This window comes from Theropithecus gelada, chromosome 11, assembly GCF_003255815.1.
Source record: "Theropithecus gelada isolate Dixy chromosome 11, Tgel_1.0, whole genome shotgun sequence".
NCBI classification, from domain to species: domain Eukaryota; kingdom Metazoa; phylum Chordata; class Mammalia; order Primates; family Cercopithecidae; genus Theropithecus; species Theropithecus gelada.
In genome coordinates, this window is record NC_037679.1 from 25209866 (window position 1) to 25230482 (window position 20617).

Below are 20617 nucleotides of genomic sequence, written 5' to 3' on the forward strand. Positions count from 1 at the left end.
CTATTTAAGGCTGTGTTGACTAGTCTTTGCCAATAGATCTGATACTTCTTTCATTGAAAAAAGAATTAGAAAAGTTAGATAAGGCTTTGGTTCCTTAGCAATAAGGTCTAAATCAAACATTAAGTGTCTTCAGAGAGGATTTTGTATTAGCTATGGAAATATAGCCAAAATTGGGTTCTGAAGGACATAGCCAAACTTTTCCTTTTCAATTTGTATTTGATTACTCTTTGCATGTTTTCTCCCAATCTCCACTTTGGGTGAGTTTTTAAAAGGCTGAATCATCTTTCTAATTTACTCTGAGGAAGTAAATTAGGCAGTTAGAGGGTTTGGCACATGAAAAGTGTTTCTATCAGTCATGCTTGGAGAATATTGCTTACTCATGTCAATATTTCCACTTCCATAATTTTTTAGTAGTTTTAGGTTCACAGTGGGTCAACAGCAACACATTGACCTAATGACCAGGAAATTGAATCTTGGAAGAATTTCTTCCGCTAAGCTCTTTGGCTGATCTCTTTTGAGAGGAGGTAAAATCACAATGCTGCTGTTCTAACCCTTTGCTCTGTGGAATGGTGGGAACTAGATCCAAGTAAATGTGCAGAGAGCACATGATGGGCTTCGGCTTTGGTTCCTGGACCTTTCTCTACTGACCTTCCACTGGACTCTGAATTGTTTCTAATATAGAAGTTTTGGTTATAATGGTGATGTTCATTCTTAGATAACTTATCTTCCCCCTACTTTCCTTCCTAAGGAATACTGCCTAAATCTTCAATCAGCTTTCAAAACATCATAGAAGGAACTAGAAATTTCCACAAAGACTTCCTAATTGGAGAAGGAGAGATTTTTGAGGTATACAGAGTGGAGATTCAAAACCTAACATATGCTGTCAAATTATTTAAACAGGTATGGAAAGAATTATTGTCACAGGACATCAATTCCATTTATTTGCTCATCTTTCATATTTAAAAAAGTCATTTTTCATCGATGTTGAAAGGGGTATTTGAACATAAAATTTTATAAGTGGAAATAAGAGATATGATTTCAGGTGCCTGAAGAAATAAAGACCTGTCTTGCAAGAATGTGGAAGTTAAATGCTTTCCATCCCCAGATGTATAGCATGAAAGACTTTTCCGGGCTGGGTGTGGTGGTTCACGCCTGTAACTCCAGCACTTTGGGAGCCCAAGGTGGGTGGATCACTTGAGGTCAGGAGTTTGAGACCAGCCTGATCAACAGGGTGAAACCCCATCTCTACTAAAATCACACAACTTAGCTGGACATGGTTGTATGCTCCTGTAGTCCCAGCTACTCGGGAGGCTGAGGCAGGAGAATTCCTTGAGCCCAGAAAGAAGAGGCTGCAGTGAGCCAAGATCACGCCACTGCACTCCAGCCTGAGTGATAAAGTGAGATACCACCTCAAAAAAAAAAAAAAAAAAGGAATTCTGAAAAAGTGTCCTGGGACTTTGCTAAAGAGGATCAGATTGTGCTAGCCTGCCACGATTTTCCTGAAGTTTTTGGATGAGCTGGGTCCTCTCCAGGCAGCTTCACAGGCTAAGCCACAGTTTGGCATTTGGTACTGCTTTATAAGTTGTCTTCTATCACAACTCAGAAGGGTGGAAGGAGGAGGCTTTCAAGTAGGAGCAACAAACCAACATAACAGGATGGGAGGTCAGAAGACAATTGAGTGACTGCAGCCAGTGAAGCAGAAAGGGAATTCCAGGATCAAGCTCAGGAGTCAGTCAGAGACAGGTCCACATACAAACACAGAAGAGCTGCTCTTCATTTTCTTCATAGTTGGTCAACAATAAGTAAACATTTACTAAACTCTTATATGGACTGGGTGCTGAGCATGTAGAGATGAATAAGGCATAGTTCTGTCCTCAAGGAGCTCACAGTCTCTCTGGGGAAATAGCCAGGTAAACAAAACATTAAACTGTTGTGAAAGAAGTACTTCAGCAGAGAATTGTACAAAAGATCACAGGAGCACATAAAAGATAGCAACTCTTGCTGCCATAAAAAAAAAAAAAAAAAAATGAGTTCATGTCCTTTGCAGGGACACAGATGAAGCTGGAAACCATCATCCTTAGCAAACTAACACAAGAACAGAAAACCAAACGCTGCATGTTCTCACTTATAAGTGGGAGTTGAACAATAAGAACACATGAACACAGAGGGGAGACGAACATCACACACCCGGGGGGTTGGGGAAAATGGGAGAAAGAGCATTAGGACAAATACCTAATGCATGCAGGGCTTAAAACTGAGATGATGGGTTGATGGGTGCAGCAAACCACCATGGCACATGTATACGTATGTCACAAACCTGCATGTTCAGCACATGTATCCAGAACTTAAAGTAAAATTAAAAAAGAAAAAAAAAAGGAGAAGAGGTTTAATGGACTCACAGTTTCACATGGCTGGGGAGGCCTCAGTATCATGGCAGAAGGTAAAAGTCATGTCTTACGATGGCAGACAAGAGAGAACTTGTGCAGGGAAGCTCCTGTTTTTAAAACCATCAGATCTTGTGAGACTTATTCACTGTCATGAGAACAGCACTGGAAAGGCCCACCCCCATGATTCATTTAACTCCCACTGAGCCCCTCCCACAACATGTGAGAATTGTGGGAGCTACAATTCAAGATGAATTTGGGTGGGGACACAGCAAAACCATATCAGAAGTCTATCTGAAAAGGTTACATACCATATGATTCCAAATATATGACACTTTGGAAAAGGAAGAACAATTGAGACAGTACAAAAATGATTTCTGGGTGTTTGGTAAGGGGTAGATGAATAGGCAGAGCACAGATGATTTTTAGGGCAGTGAAACTAATACTATATTCTGATACTATAATGGTGGATACATATTATCATGTATTTGTCAAAACCCATAGAATATACCACACTAAGAGTGAACCCTAGTGTAAACTATGGTGATAATATGTCAACATAGGTTCATTGATTTTAACAAATGTACCTCACTGGTGTGAGATGTTAATAATTGGGAAGCTGTGTGCGTGTGTGTAGGAACGCCTTACTTTCCTCTCAATTTTTTCTAAATCTAAATCTGCTCTAAAAAATAAAGTCTACTAATTTAAAAAAAAAAAAAAAAAAGATAGCAACAACTCTCTCTACCCAGAGAGGGGATGTATCTGGCACCCAGAAGAGTATCTGGCCAAAGTAACCACTCAATAAACAGTTCTCAAAAACAAATGGAAAAACCTTCCAGCTAGATTTTGCAGGAAGAGTAGAATTTTGGCAGGCAGTGAAGGAGGGGAAGTACATTCTGAGTGGAACAAATAGCAGTTGCAGAGGCCTGGAGACGTATGTATGAAAACGTAGGTCTTACTCATGAATTCATTCAGCGCAGTGGACTGGCCGTAGGGAAGATAGTGAGAAGAGGATGCTGGAAAGATATTAAGTCTGTGGGGTCTGTGTCCCCACCCAAATTCATCTTGAATTGTAGCTCCCACAATTCCCACATATTGTGGGAGGGGCTCAGTGGGAGGTAATTGAATCTTGGGGGTGGGTCTTTCCAGTGCTGTTCTTGTGACAGTGAATAAGTCTCACAAGATCTGATTTTTAAGTAGAAGAGTGAAAGACTTAGATTTGTGTTGTTAAAATATGACTTTGATTCTAGGTTAGATAGTAGATTGGAAGTTGTCAGAAGAATTGGGGGAAAGATGGCAAGAGCTAGACTGGAGGCAGGCCGGGCGTGGTGACTCACGCCTGTAATCCCAGCACTTTGGGAGGCTGAGGTGGGTAGATCACTTGAGGTCAGGAGTTCGAGACCAGACTGACCAACATGGTGAAATCCTGTCTCTACCAAGAAATCAAAAAAAAAAAAAAAAAAAAAATAGCTGGGTGTGGTGGTGCCTGCCTGTAGTTCCAGCTACTTGGGAGGCTGAGGTGAGAGGATTGCTTGAACGCAGAAGACGGAGGTTGCAGTGAGCCGAGATCACGCCACTGCATTTCAGTCTGGGCAACAGAATAAGACTTTGTCAAAAACAAAACAAAACAAAAAACAAAACAAAACAAAACCCACAGACTGGAGGCAGAAAGACCTGGTGGAGGGATATTTCAGATGTGCAAACCAAGAAATGGACAGGGTGTAAACCAGTGTTCCCAACCCTGACTATATATTAGAATTTTCTAGGGAGCTTTTTTAAAATATGAGCCTTTAAAAAAATGGGCTTTTAAGAAAATGAGCCTTTAAAAAATGAGCTTTTAAAAAAATGGTAGGCACCAGTGTTTTTTAAAAGATCCCAAGGTGGTTCACATGTGTTGCCACTGTTGAGAGCTAATGCTGTTAGTCTGGGCAAAGTCAGTGAGGATGCAGAGGAGAAAGTATGTCTAAGAGATGAGGTGAAGTGGACCACATCTGATTATCTGTTATAGGACTGGGGAAGTGGGAAGAAGGAGGGTTCCACAGTGATTCCTAGTTTGCAACGTGCATTACAGAACCGTTTAAAAAATTATTTCCCTAATTTCTCCATTTCTCCAAATTGCATTTAGTACTACTTAATTGTACATAGACATCTCAGAATTCCTGAGAAGATGCTAAAGAAACAACCAACTGGCACACCCATTCAACAAATAGAATGTGGTCGCTCTAGAGGTGGCCAAGCTAAAGCCTGTTTCTTAGTGCCAACGTGTCCCTGGCCCCAATTCGTACACTCTCTTATAGTTGAGCCTCAGGACTCCATCCCCAAAGGGTCTCTCCAGTCTACTTTCCTGTTCTTTCTGCAGCTGCCACCAAATCACACTCCCTTTTGGGAGTTTTCTTTCCGTGAGTCTGAATGGGATATCATTGCCTCTAGAACCCCTTCCCTTTCTTTCTTAAAGACAGGTGTTATTTCCTGGATTGTCTCTGACCCCTCCAGTGTGGTTTGGGTGACACTCCTATGTTTAGCAACAGCATCAAAGCATTACATTATTCACCCACCTCTCTCAAAGGACTAGGCAGCTTTCTTTGAAGAGCTCTTATTTGTCTTTGTATCTTAGTGCCTTATTACAGGGCCTGGCCCATAGCAGTTGCTCAGTAAATGTTTGCTGGATAAATTGAATGAAGCATACATACCTTTTTCAATAATTCAGTTGCTAGTTGTTACGAGTAAAAATACCTGAGATTACCAAGGTGTATACAAAGTCTTACTGTCTCTACATACATTTTAACTTTCTCTTAAGGTGGTAAATGGAAGTATGGACGGACTTCACCCTTCTGCTTTTGTCTCTTCCCCCTATTTTAACCCAACACATGCGTGCACGCGTGCGCGCGTGCACACACACACACACACACACAAAATCAGGAAAAAATAGGAACATTTAATGAAGCCTTAGCCACAGAACATTGTTAAAGAAATACAGTTTTGTAACATTGTTTATTACCAATTACTTTTCTTAGAGGGACTGAGGTGGGAAATTGTGCTAGGTGTGTTAGATCTGTGCTTCTCTAACTTTAATTACCTGGGAATCATCTTACAATGCAGATTCTGATTCAGCAGATCTGACAGGAGCCCTGGATTTGCCATTTCTCAGCAGCTCCTAGTGAAGCTGAGGTTTTTTGGTCATAGACCACATTTCAAGCAACAGGGTGTTAGAGTGCTACATTAGCATAAACAAAAAAACCAACTTCTTCATTTTTCAAACTAGAAAACTATGACCTTAGGGAGGTTGAGTGACTGACAAAGAGTCACAAATAGCAAGTGTTAGAGATAGGCGGAAAATCCAACCCATCTGGCTCCCAGGACAATGGTCTCGTAAAATGTAAATTCTGATAAAATGGTCCTTGAAAATGATTTTTTAGCCTGATTTATTGTTTCTGACTTCCTGGTTCAACTTGGAAAATAGTTTCCAAAATTCCTGTTGAATTTCTCTTCCTTTATTCCTGAAGGCAGAGCTCCAAAACTCCACCTTCTTTAGCAATTTGCAAATGATAGAACGTTACAACTGGTGAGAACTAGGAGCAGACTTAATTTAACTCTTTTTTTGGTAGAAGTTGGAAACCTGAGATCCAGAGTCATGCAATGACCTAAGATGTATGAAGGCATCAAGAACAGTGCCAGGGACAGAGTAGGTGCTCAGTACAATATTATTAAACTCATTAAAATATTCATGTGTCAGGCTCTGGGCTATCTTCTAAAGCTTCTTGGAAGTAAAGAGTTATATTTTTATTTGCTTAGTAAGCCCATCTTTTCAAAATGCAAAGGTAAACTTGAACTGACATATCCAAATAACCCAAATCATAAACACCCAATTAGTGAAATTTTGCAGCAGAATAGAAATAACACAAACTGGATTCTTTATAAGATCAAGTGGGTAAGGTTCTAGCTGTCATGGGATTGTCTTTGAATACATAGAATGTTTTTGAATTTATGTAAATGTGTGCAAAATACGATGAAAGAGTTTAGCAAGGCAATACATTGCATGAAAAACTTTTCATTCAAGAACACTCGTTCTAGATCTCTTTTGGGGCTAATGGATTTTTGAAAATCTGGTAAAAGCTAAAGATTATTTCCCCAGAAAAGTGTTCATATGCATTTACACCAAAAAGTTCATCTAATTTAGGGAGACTATAGACCCTGGGTTAAGAATCCTAGAAACAGATCCTTTTCTTAATTTTGTTCTTGTCTTTCTGTATATGTAGGAGAAAAAAATGCAATGTAAGAAGCATTGGAAGAGGTTTCTATCTGAGCTTGAAGTCTTACTACTGTGAGTATGTTTTCTCTGGAATTTCCTTCTCTTTGTGCCTGGGTTTCATCTCTGTTCATTTTTTATTTTACAGCACAGAGCTTGGCGTGATATGTAATACATTTGATTTGGATGTTAGAACTTTGGATAAATTTTGACATGTGATTTAGTATATTCCTTAAAGTACATTTTAAAATAATCATTTACATAATTCCCTTGAACATATTTTAGCAGGAAACTGTCACAAGGAAGTGGGTTAAATCATATGTGACTAACATGGCTGAATAGTAACTCTTAGAACATTAGAATGGTCTATATTTCACCATTTCCTCTCTTCCTTAGAGACATTCCAGTCTATAAGCTGTTTCATCAGTATAACTCTATTCAGGAAGAGAGTTTTAGACAAAGAAATCAAGCGATTTTGATGTACATATTATTTTTCGGGAATTCACTCCTGAGTCTGAGAGTCCTTGGAGACAAATTGAAATGACTTCATTTTCATATATATATTCATATCTGCAGCTGTGCAGCCCTCCTCACTGAAAGCCTCTAACCCTGTAGAGTTCACTTGTCACCCTTTACAAATAGGAAACTTTCTTTTCAATATTTTTTTAACCAAGATGTGAAGTCGGGAGGCAGAGAGGAAGGTGAAGAGGGAAGGCATTATACTAAATCCATTTTCTTTTAGACTGAAGACCAGAAATCAGAATAGTAGAGGCTAATCATCAAAGCTTACATATCACTTAGTCAATAAAAAATGAAATCCAAAATTGTAATAGTAAAAAGTTTTTACATGTGATTGTTTTATTTATTTGCTTATGAAAGTAAGGTTCAAACATTGCAAAATTTCAAAAGTGCAAAAGGATAGACCAAGAAAAGATTTTCTCCCACCATTATCATCCAGTCACCCAGCTGATCTTTCCAAGGCAACAGTATTACCAGTTCCTTGTATATCTTTCCAGAGATATTTTGTGTGTAGGCAAATATGTATTTTGTTTTCTTATTTTTCTCCTTTAACACAAGCAGTGACATGAACACATTGTTCACCTTGCTTATTTTCATATTCTATTTTTTTCTGTACTGTAGTTTACGTAACCATTCCCCTGTTGATGGTTTCTTAGATTTGTTCTAATATTTTATTATATGAAAATAATGCTGCAACAAGAAAACCTTGTATTTATGTTATTTCGTACTTATTTGAGTATATCTGTAAAATAAATTCTCATCAAATGGTGGTATTAAATGGTTATGTGCATTTTATCATAACAAATTGTCCTCCAATATAAGTTATAACAATTTACTTTCAAAGAAGTCATATATGAGTGCCTGGTTTTCCATTGTTGCCAACCTGGTATTTACTCTTACCTCTTAATTTTTGCCAATCTGTTAGGTGAAAATAGTTTATCAGTGTAGCTTTTGAAAAAATATTTATTGACAAATAAAAATTGTATATATTAATGTGTACAGTGTGATGATTTTATATACAGTATGTACACACTGTCTAATGATTACCACAATCAAATTAATTAATACATCTATCACCACCCATGCTGTACTTTAGATCCCCAGAATGTATTCATTGTACAATGGAAAGGTTGTCTGCTTTGACCAACATCTCTCTATTTTTCCCAACCCCCAGCCCTTGGTAACTATTTTTCTGCTCTGTGCTTCTCTATGTTTGACTTTTTTAGCTTCCACATGTAAGTGAGATCATGCAGTATTTGTCTTCTGTGTCTGGCTTATTTCACTTAGCATAATGTCTTCCAGGTTCATCTATGTTGTTGAAAATGGCAGGATTTTCTTTTTTTTATGGCTGAATAATATTCCATTTTTTTGTGTGTGTATGTGTGTTGTGTGTATCACACTTTCTTTATTGTTTATCCATTCATCTGTCAATGGACATTTAAGTTGTGTCTATGTCTTGGTTACTGTAAATAATGCTGCATTAAACATGAGAGCACAGATATCTCTTTGAGATACTGATTTTATTTCTTTTACATACATACCCTGATATGGTTTGGCTCTGTGTCACCACCCAAATCTCATCGTGAATATACTCCCATAATTCCCATGTGTTGTGGGAGGGACCTACTGGGAGATAATTGAGTCAGGGGGGCAGTTTCTCCCATACTGTTTTTGTGATAGTGAATAAGTCTCACAAGACCTGATGGTTTTAAAAAGGGGAGTTTCCCTGCACATGCTCTGTTCTTTTGTCTGCCGCCGTGTGAGATGTGCTTTTTACCTTCCACCATGATTGTGGGGCATCCTCAACCATATGGAACTGTAAGCCCATTCAGCCTCTTTCTTTTGTAAATTGCCAGGTCTAGGGTATGTCTTTATCAGCAGCATGAAAACGGACTAATACATATGCAGAAGTGAGATTGTTGGATCTCATGGCAGTTGTATTTTTAGTTTTTTAAGGAACCTCCATTATGGCTGTACCACTTTATATTCCAACCAACAGCATACAAGGACTTCTTTTTCTCCATACCCTCAGCAACTCTCGTATCTTTTTCTCCATACCCTTGGCAACTTTTTGATAATAGCCATGCTAACAAGTGTGAGGTGATGTCTCATTGTGGTTTTGATTTGCATTTTTCTGATGATTAGTGATGCTGAGCATCTTTTCATATACCTGTTAGTCATTGGTATGTCTTCTTTGAAAAACCATCTCTTTGGGTCATTTACCCATTTTTATCAGGTTATTTGTTTTTTTGCTATTGAGTTGTATGAATTCCTCACTATTTTGTATCTTAACACCTTATTAGATACATGGTTTGCGAATATTTGCTGCCATTCCATAGGTTTCCTTTTCATTTTGTTGATTGTTTCCTTCGCTGTGCAGAAGCTTTTTAGTTTGATATAGTTCTACTTGCTTATTTTTGCTTTTGTCACCTACGCTTTTGGTGTCATAGCCAAAAAATCATTGCCAAGACCAATCTTAAGGAAAATTTTCCCTATGTTTTCTTCCAGATTTGTATGGTTTCAGATCTTACATTTAAATATTTAATCCATTTTGAGATAATTTTTGTATATGGTGTATAAGACAAAGTTCTAGTTTTATTATTTTGTATGTGGGTATTCAGTTTTCCCAACACCATTTATTGAAGATAATTTTCTTTTTCTGTTGTATATACTTGGTGCCCTTTTCAAAGATTAGTTGATGATGTATATGTAGGTTTATTTCTTTTTTTTTTTTTTTTTTAATTCTATTCCATTGGTCAATGAGTCTGTTTTTATGCCAGTGCTATATTGTTTTTATTACTATAGCTCTGTAATATAGTTTAAAATCAGGAAGTGAATGCCTCTGGCTTTGTTCTTCTTTCTTAAACTCACCTATACTGTTTGGGGTCTTTTGTGGTTCTATATAAATTTTAGCATTCTTCTATTTTTTGAAAAATGTCATTGGAATTTTGATAGAAATTGCATTGAATGTGTAGCTCACTTTTATGGACATTTTAACAATATTAATTATTTCAATTCATGTATGTAATGCATCTTTCCATTTATTTGTGTCTTCTTCAGTTTCTTTCATCAGTGTCTTATAGTTGTTAACGCACAGAATTTTCACCTCCTTGGTTAAATTTATTCCTAAGAGTTTTATTCTTTTTAATGCTGTTGTAAATAGGATCAATTTCTTTAATTTCCTTTTCAGATTGTTCATTGTTAGCATATACACACATAGTTAATTTTTATACATTGATTTTGTATTCTGCAACTTTTCTGAATTTGTTTATTAGTTTTAACAGTTTTTTTGGTGGAGTCTTTTGGGTTTTCATCATGTCATCTGCAGACAGAGCCCATTAACTTCCATCTTTCCAATTAGGATGCCTTTTATTTCTTTTTCTTACCTAATTGCTCTGGCTAGGACTTCCAGCTTTATGTTGAATAGAAATGGAAAGTATGAGCACCCTTATCTTTTTCCTGAACTTAGAGGAAAAGCATTCAGCTTTTCACTGTTAGGTATGATGTTAACTGTGGGTTTGTCATATATGGCATTTATTATGTTGAGATACATTCCTTCTACACCTAATTTGTTGAGAGGTTCCATCATGAAAGGATGTTGAATTTTATCAAATGCCTTTGCATTTGTTGAGATGGTTTTGTGATTTTTGTTTTTCAGTGTGTTAATATGGTATATAATTTATAGATCTGCACATGTTAAACCATTCTTGCTTCTCGGGGATAAGTCCTGTTTGACTATGGTATTTCATCCTATTAATGTTCTGTTGAAGACTGGGAACAATGGCTCACACCTGTAATCTCAGCACTTTGGGAGGCCAGGGAAGGTGGATCACCTGAGGTCAGGAGTTCAAGACCAGCCTGGCCAACATGATGAAACCCCATCTGTACTAAAAATATAAAAATTAGCCAGGTGTAATGGCGCACGCTTGCAATCCCAGCTACACAGGAGGCTGAGGCACAAGATTCGCTTGAACCTGGGAGGCACAGGTTGCAGTGAGCTGAGATCATGCCACTACACTCTAGCCTGGGCAACAAAGCAAGACTCGATTTCCATAAACAAACAAACAAACAAACAAACAAACAATGTTCTGTTGAATTTAGCTTGCTAGTATTTTGTTGAAGATTTTTGTATCTATGGCCATCAGGGATATTGGCCTACAACTTTTTCTCATTATGTTCTTATCTGGCTTTGATATGAGGGTAATGCTGTCCTAATAAAATAAGATTTACAGTGTTCCCTCCTCTTTAATTTTTTAAAAGAGTTTGACAAGGATTAGTATTAATTCTTTTTTAAATGCTTGTTAAAATTTTGCCAGAAGCTCTATGGTCCTGGACTTTTCTTTGTTGGAGGTTTTTGATTATTGAATCAATCTCCTTAGTTGTTATTGGTCTGTTTAGGTTTTCTATTTCTTCATGATACAGTCTTGGTGGATGGTATGTTTCTAGGAATCCATCTATTTCTTTTACGTTTTCCAGATTGTTGGCATACGATAGTTCATAATAGTCTCTTACGATCCTTTGTGTTTCTGTGGCATCAGTTGTAATGTCTCCTCTTTCATTTATATTTTATTTATTTGAGGCCTCTCAGAAAAAGAAGTCTCATAGTATCAATTTTTCTGAGTGATATTAATAATCCTTTTTTATTAAGAGATATATTTTATTTTCTATGAAGTAGCTTATAATATTCCTTACCTATTATTATAGATTAGACTGTTGGTCTTTCCTTAATGATTTGAAGGAATATTTTATAATTCCTATTAGAAAATCAGCCTATTTTTATGTTATGAGATGCAAATAATTTTTTACTGTACTGTCATTTCATCTTTGCTTATTATAGTGTTGACATGTAGAAATAGTTTTAATACAGTTAAATTTATCAAGGTTTTCTTTTAGGGATTCTAGATTTTATGTTATAGTTTAAAAGGCCTTTTCCATTAAGAAGTTATATTTAGGTTGGTGTAAAAGTTATTGCAGTTTTGCCATTAAAAGTTATCACGTTTTTTGCCATTAAAAGTAAACAATACTTTTTTTTTTTTTTTTTTTTTTTTGAGACGGAGTCTTGCTCTGTCACCCAGGCTGGAGTGAAGTGGTTCCATTTCAGCTCACTGCAAGCTCTGCCTCCTGGGTTCACACCATTCTTCTGCCTCAGCCTCCCTAGTAGCTGGGCAAAAACCGCAATAATTTTTGCACCAACCTAATAAAATAGTTCTCCCATTTTTTCCAGTACTTTCATGGCTTCATTTTTTACATTTATTTACCTGATCCATTTGTTTATCTGGTGAGATATTTTCTGTGAACTACAACAACAGCTTGTCTAGGCTTCAAAAATTCTGTTGGCATTTTTAATGGAATTTTAATAACTTTATAGATTAATCTGGAGACATTTACAATTTTATAATGTTGACTATTCCTGGGGTACCATTTTTATTTTGCTAATATTTATTTTGTGTTAGGCCCTATTTCAAGTGCTTTACGTGTGTTAATTCATTAATCCTCATGACCATCCAATGAGATAAATTCTCCTGTTATCCCCATTTTGCAGATGAGGAAAGTGAGGTACATCCTACCTTTTCTATAAGATCCAAGTTATTTCCTAAATCATCTTCTCAGATGTGACTAAGGCAGATGCAGCTTTCTCCTCTTAGAATGTACTATCAAAAATGGGATTGGGAGAGAAATTCCTAAGTAAACAGACAATTTCAATAAACTAAGTGGTAAGATGAGAAATAGGAGCACAGAGGAGGGAATGATAACTTGGGGGATGAGCAGCAGAATGGGTTTCTTGATAGAAATAATATCTAAGCTGAGACCTGAAGGATGAGGTTTCTTTAGTTTAATATTAAGGGAATTACCTTAAACAGAATTGTAAACTCCATAGAATGTGACTTCTGATTCCTTTTTTCCCTCCTTTCTCAAGGGAAGGGGGAAAAGCTAATAATTTTTGAGGACCTGGCTTTTGGCTTAACCTTTTATTTAATTTTCATAAGAACCTTGGAAATAGATGTTTTAATTACTGATTACAGTTAAAGGAACAGGCTCAGAGCAATTAAATAACTTGCCCAAGTTAACACAGTCGTTAAAAAGACCGGAGATTCAATCCCAGGTTAGTTGTTCAAGTCTGTTTACCACACCATGGGGCTTGCATAATTTTGTCTGAACAAGGCACTCAGAATGTTTGCTGAAGTGATTTTAGAAGGTATCAGATCTGCTAACCTTCTGATGTATATAATCTAAAACCCTACTGATTTAAAAATTTGTAGCAAAAAGTTAGGTGGCATGGGTCCACAGGTACAAAACCAGCAAACTTTCTCCAAGGTATCTCCACGTTCCATACCTTGGTAACCTCTAAAGTATCCGTTTTTCCGTTTGATCAGTAATACTTAAAAATAAGCACATGGTCTTTTCTCCTCTCTGAGCAAGAGAGTAGAGCACCAGGCCATGGCTGTGTCTATCCGATGTCCACTATCTACTGCCTTCCAGAAGATTCGTCTCTCTGAATTATTTTAAGTTGCAGAAGAACCAACCAGGTATACACGGACTGTTAAATACACTACCTCAATTTCCTTTCAATCCATTGCTTTTCATTTTATAGGTATAGTTGGAATCATAATAGGTGTAGGGATCTTGTATCACAGAAGACTTTGATATATTTAAAAATAAAAACTTCTCTGTGTGTGTACATGTATACACACACACACACACACACACACACACACACACGCTTCCTTCCTTGAAGTAAGAAGAAGAAAAGGAATCAGAACCCCCCTCCCCCACCACATATGCACAATATATATAGGAATGTGTGTGTTTATAGGAAAATTTTGCTACTGCAGAAATGAATAATAGGCTTTTATAAACAGAATATTTTTTACAGATTTATTTTAATATCCCCAAGCCTGCCCAGAACATAGTAGGTATCCCATAAGTAATTTTTGAATTAAACTGAGCTCACAGTATGTGTGAATTTCACATTTTATGTTTCATAGTTGTTACCTGGGCTCATAGTGATAGCACACACTATTGAGGAATATAGTTTTTGTTAATAAGCTAATAAATGATTATTAGGGGAAAAAAAGCCTGAGAAATGTATGCTACACTGACATAGAAATCTGTGATTTAAAATCAGTGATATACTCTCAACATCAAACATTACTAGTCATATGGATTTAGACAATAATGCAAGCTTTGTGAAGACACTGACATCTCTTTTCAGCTGTGTAACTGGTATCTAGCACAGTACCTGACATAGTAGTGCTCAATAAGTGGATGAATGAAAATGGTATTTATTCTTATGTTTTGGTGACTTAAACTTATATACTTAAATAAATCAAACTAACAATTTTAGTTGTCCTGTTTTTACTTAATAAGTCATGTTGTCTTTCATATTGATAAAAATAAGTTAATATTGAATAGTGCTATCTTTTGTAAAGTTTCCAATATTACAAATCTTTAAAACTCTTTATTTTTTGAAAATTTGTGCCTTATATTTGGATGTTTTATTTATATTTACATGATTACAGTCAATCAAAAACAGTAACTAGTATTTGCTAGAATTTTTTTTTTTTTTTTTTTTTTTTTTTTTTTTTTTTGAGGTGCAGTCTCACTCTTGTCACCCAGGCTGGAGTGCAGTGACATGATCTAGGTTCACTGCAACCTCTGCCTCCCGGTTCAAGCAATTCTCCTGCCTCAGCCTTCTGAGTAGCTGGAATAACCAGGTGCTCACCACCATGCCCGGCTAATTTTTGTGTTTTTAGTAGAAATAGGATTTCACCATGTTGGCCAGGCAGGTCTCAAACTCCTGACCTCAAGTGATCTGCCCGCCTCGGCCTCCCAAATTGCTGGGATTACAGGTGTGAGCCACCGTGCCCTGCCATTAGAACTCTTTAGACCAATTTGGAAAGCAAATCTGTGTCCTGTGCCCAATGTGTCCAGCCAAATTTATATTCTGCTTTAAGCCTATTCTCCATCCCACCTTACTACTCCCACACCAGAGCGTTGTTCATTTCCTGTCTGAATACGCAATTTGATGGCTTTAAAACATCTTTTGTTTCAAGGTTTCACCATCCAAACATACTAGAGTTGGCTGCATATTTTACAGAGACTGAGAAGTTCTGTCTGGTTTATCCATACATGAGAAATGGAACACTTTTTGACAGATTGCAGTGTGCAGTAAGTTCTTTCTATTATTCTGTCTGATCCTCTGACCCCCTGAAGTCCTGGGAGAGCTGCTGAAACCATCTGGGAGAGCTGGGAGGCAAGATGTGTTTGCATGAGGGGAAAGCGAAGGATGGGTTTCCCAAGGAAGCAGTACTTCTTGGATTAATTTCTTACTTTTAGGAGGCTGAGCAAATACCTGAGTTAACGTGTTTTGTGCAACATTTTGGCAACCATATTGGGTTCTTACTCATTATGTAGTAAGAACCCAGCAAATCTTTTGGCAACCATGTTATATTATATTTGGTTCTGTACCTCCAGGGAGTTGGCATCAACTACTCTTATTCCTTAGATAATTTTAATTTGTATAACTTTATATAAAGTATCCTTCAATACAAAGGATTTCCATAACAGTGACACAGACTCTAAAGAGAAAGAGGCAGCCTGGACAACATAGCCAGATCTCGCCTCTACTAAAAAAATGAATAGGCTGGGCACGGTGGCTCATGCCTGTAATACCAGCACTTTGGGAGGGCAAGGTGGGTGGATCACGAGGTCAGGAGTTCGGGACTAGCCTGACCAACATGGTGAAACCCCATATCCACTAAAAATACAAAAATTAGCTGGGTGTGGTAGTGCGCACCTGTAATCCCAGCTACTCAGGAGACTGAGGCAGGAGAATCGCTTGAACCTGGGAGGCAGAGGTTGCAGCGAGCCGAGATTGTGCCATTGCACTCCAGCCTGGAGATTGTGCCATTGCACTCCAGTCTGGGCGACAGAGCAAGACTCTGCCTCAAATAAGTAAGTAAATAAATTGCTGGTCATGGTGGCACATGCCTGTCCCATCTACTTGAGAGGCAGAGGCAGGACAATTGCTTGAGCCCAGGGACATGGAGGCTGTAGTGAGCTACGATTGTGCCACTGTACTCCAGCCTGGGTGACACGGAGTGAGACCTTGTCTCAAAAAAAAAAAAAAAAAAAAAGAGAGAGAGAGAGAGAGAGACAGAGAGAGGGAGAGAGAGAGAGAGAAGGAGGTTGAATAAATGCCATGATCCCTCATTAGATGTTTTTGGAGGTTAAGTTTAAAAATTGATTCCAAATAGGTTAAGTTTCAGTGAGGATGAAAATAAAAGCAGATTGTCTCAATTACTCATACTATTCTACCACAAGTAACTTAAAAATCTTATTTAATTAACTTTTAAGTAGTGTTACCTTACTAGCTATGTTTTGATTAAGCTAATATTAAGAAGTATGGAGTATTTTCACTGTCTATAAAGAGGCCTAGAACTGTCATCAGTAGCAGAAGGAAACCCATCTGGAATTAAAAATAAGTTCTGGAAAACCAAAACGTTGATTCACCCACCTCACCCCACCTTGCTATCTGCTTCTATTCTGGTGTATGTCTGCATAAGGAATACATAGGTAGTTTTTACTCAGAAAGTGCAACCAAACCAATTGCTGTTGTCGTTTTAGGGTGACATGGCCCCACTCCCTTGGCATGTTCGAATCAGTATATTAATAGGAATATCCAAAGCCATTCACTACCTGCACAACGTTCAACCATGCTCGGTCATCTGTGGCAGTATATCAAGGTAAATGATTCCAGAGCTTTTGGTTATTCCTGAAAGCTTCTTTTATCCTCACACATGAGTCATACTTCACACTATTCTCTGCTGTAGTTCTCCTGGTATGTGTGTGTGTGTGTGTGTGTGTGTGTGTGTGTGTGTGAAGAACTGTCATCTAGGTAAATCCTATATTTTTATTAATGAAAATGTGTCTACCAAATTTAAAAAGCTATATGTATGTTGCCAAAAAGAGGGTTTGCATTATCTTTGGGAATTATTAATGAACAATGTAGGATAGACAATTCTGTGTACAGATGGTCCCAATTTATGATGATTCAACGAAATGATTTTTTTGGACTTTACAATGGCACAAAAGTGATACGTGTTAAGTAGAAATCATACTTTGAGTATCCCCATACAGTCATTCTGTTTTTCAGTTTCAGTACAGTATTCAATTTATTCTATGAGGTAGTTAACACTTTATTATAAACTAGCCTTTGCACGAGATGATTTTGCCCAACTGTAGGCTAATATAATTGTTCTGAGCACATTTAACATAGACTAGGCTAAGCTAGGATGTTCGGTAGGTTAGGTGTATTAAATGCATTTTCGACTTACCATGAGTTTGTCAGGATGTAACCTCATAAGTTGAGAAGCATCTGTATTTTAGTAATTATTAATGGCACTTTGTGAAATGAACCTGTCTTTATCTACTTTTTTTAAAAACTGAAGCTTAAAGAAAAATGAAGCAACTTAAATGGGGATTCCTAGCAAGCTGGCAGTAGTAAATAGCGATACAAATTGTTTGTCCTTGAGTCTCCAGTGTCTTGCTCATCCTACTGAGCCTGCTGTCTCGTAACTTTATGTATTAACCTACGACAAGCTGAGCAGCAACCCCAGTGTTCATTTTTTGAGACATGAGAAAATTAGAAGCAACATCTCCCACATTTCTTCTTCTAGGCATAAAGAATCATTCGCACAGACTAGATACCCCCTGCCGGTGAATTTTTTTCTATTTGCCCTTTATCTTGAAACTGTCCAAAAGTACATGAATACACCTTTGCTGAATATCAAGGAAGACTGAATTTAAAAGACTGCTGCTGCTTCTGAACCATTTCCCAGTATCTTGAAAAAAAATTTGTAGGATGCTTTTGACTTGGGCAGAAGAGGAGCTGATTACTTACTTGTTTTTTGGATGAAATGAACTCCATAGGAAAAGACTCTAGGTTTTACTTAGTTCTAGAGGGGTGGGATGACCTACTGATAGATGTCTGTGCTTGTTGCAGTGTGGCAATCCAGCAAATGCTAGTGGCTTTGTAGAAACAGCATAAAATTAATGCACACTCAAGGGACCTGAATACAGAGGGACCGTGAGGGTCTTGAGTCAGTGGAGTTATCTATTGAATTGCTTTCAAAGGGCTTAGGTGGCCGCCCACAACCTAAAACAATCCCTTCTCCACTCAGTTTGCAACCAACACTGAGCACACTAAGTGCTCAAGTATATGTTTTACTGAGTAAATACATATCTGGAATGTTGCTAAACATATTCTTCCTTTGGTCTAAACTTAAAGTAAGTATTAGCTTATTTTAAATCCCCAAGAAGTAACAGATTAATTTTATTAAGTTTTCTTTTGTGTGGCTGAGTTCATCAAATCCTTTCCTGAATGCAGAGTTTGAAGGAGAAAGAAAAGAGAAGGTGTTGGGGTTTTGGCTCTTGATGGGAGACGGAGACAGAGAGTCACTAACTGAAGCAAAGGGAGCATCAGGGCAGGGAGGGAGGCAGAGGCAAGCTCTGCCCATATCCGGTTATTTTTCACAGCTGAAATTGGGCAAGGTGATTTGGATGTGACAGCGTCTCTCTCCTGGTATTTGGTGAGAGCACAGGCTTTGGGCCCTCATTTCCACTTTCTTGCTGTTGGTCCGTGTCTTCAGGCAGGTTCCCAGGAAGTGGGCTCAGAAGCATAGATTTACCTGCAGGAGATTTTTAAGAGAGGGCTCTCAGGCACAGCAAATGAAGCGAGGAAAGGAAAAAGGCAGGATTGGGCAGCTGGAGAGGTTGAGTTGGGATATTGTTGTCCTAGAGGCCTCAGTCCATGCTATGGGGAAGCACTGAAGCTGGGATGGTCCTTCAAAGACATCCCAGAGGCAGGTAGGGCACTCTGGACTTTGCAGCCCTGCATCTGACCAGCCGTCTTGTGGAGCAGTAATGTGGCTGCGTGAGGCAACTCGCTTCTACCAAGACAGTTCCCAGACTGTGGCTCAGCTGTGAGCCATCTTTAGCCAACTCTTCCTGCTGGGGAACCAGAGCCTCCCTGGGACCCAAGGAGGGAGCCAAGTGGGGTGGTAAAGGACGGGGTGGGAAAGGGTGGGGCTGGGGGTGCGTGGAGTCATGTTGGGAGATGGCAGCCACCATAGTTATAAAGGAAGATTTGACAGGACAGAGTTCTGAAAAATGTGACACAAAGATTTTTGTTTTTCACGTACTTTGCTCCCCACCCTCCTCCCATCCTTTTCTCTTAGCTCATTGTCCCCATAATGTTTAAATCAGAGAGACTTTCCACTTAAAATGCGATTCTGAGCAAATTGCTTAATGTCTGCAAGCCTCAATCTTCCCCTCTGCAAAAGGCTAGTAGTAGAATAATAGCTTCTATCTCCTAGGGTTAAATGACATAAGGTCCTTGGCACAGAGCATACACATCTTCAGTGGTAACTCCTGTCCTAACTGGTCGAGAAGTGGTGGGAGTGGCACAATGGCAGAGACCAAGTACTGTGGTGGCCAATCAGTCTTTTTACTTAACACTCTTCCCTCTATCGTCAGTTTATAGTGTTTGAAAAGTGGACCCACTGACTAAGCTCTAGTTTAAGAAAAATTACTTCTCTGTTAATATGTTTACTGACCAGGTGTGGTGGCTTACGCTCGTAGTCCCAGCACTTTGGGAGGCCAAAGTGGGTCAATTACGTGAGGCCAGGAGTTTGAGACCAGCCTGGCCAACATGGTGAAACCCCATTCTCCACTTAAAAAAAAAGTGTTTATTAAATATCTTGAGAATCCCATTCATCTTATTTCACAAATGTTTATAGAACATCTGTTGTGTACAGATCATTGTGTTAGACCACAGTGGGAGAGACATTGCTGATGATAGTCTTGTCCTTGAAGGTTCAACCTGGTAATCAGAAAGATAACATAAACACAAAATGTGTAGTGCAACGGTAACTATGCCCGCTGAGTGGCTGGTCTGACAAGGCTTCCTCTCGTTAGGGAGTTCCAAGCCAGGTCTTGGAAAAAGTGGGATTGGTTGAAAGAAGGGGAGAGAATATTCCTGGTGGAGGCAATAATTTGTTCAAAGGAACAGAGTAAAGAATTGTCACGTATATGGTAAAAGCAAGAGAAATCAGTTGGTTGGAAAAGAAAGGACAAGGTTGGAGAATAAGGTAAAGTGAGGCTAGAGAAGAATAAGGACTGTGGTGAGCAGGGGATGGAATGAGGCTTTAGATGCTGACTAGGCTGAGGAACTAGGTTTGACAAGCTGGGCTCTAGTGAGAGTCTGTAGCTCGTCTAGGATATAGGTGGAAACCAAAAGGTTCTCACAACTTAAAAGGAGACCAGTTCTTCCAGGTCACTATCCCAGGAACTCGTCTGGATGTACAGAACTATAAAAATCATTTAAGCAACACTACTAGACAGAATACCCAACAGGTAACAAAGATACAGAGTACCCAGAGAGATCTGATCAGAAACAAGAATATTA

General features: G+C 38.3%; 1 protein-coding gene across 2 annotated transcripts in view; it reads left to right on the forward strand.

The window, feature by feature from the left end:
- Window positions 1–20617, forward strand: part of IRAK3 (interleukin 1 receptor associated kinase 3) — a 53156-nt gene that overhangs the window by 21015 nt on the left and 11524 nt on the right. For both annotated transcript variants that reach the window (XM_025402639.1, XM_025402640.1), the window contains 4 exons: window positions 749–900; window positions 6641–6705; window positions 15204–15318; window positions 16777–16895. In XM_025402639.1, the coding sequence (XP_025258424.1) occupies window positions 749–900; window positions 6641–6705; window positions 15204–15318; window positions 16777–16895 (451 nt within the window). The remainder of the gene's footprint in view (window positions 1–748; window positions 901–6640; window positions 6706–15203; window positions 15319–16776; window positions 16896–20617) is intronic.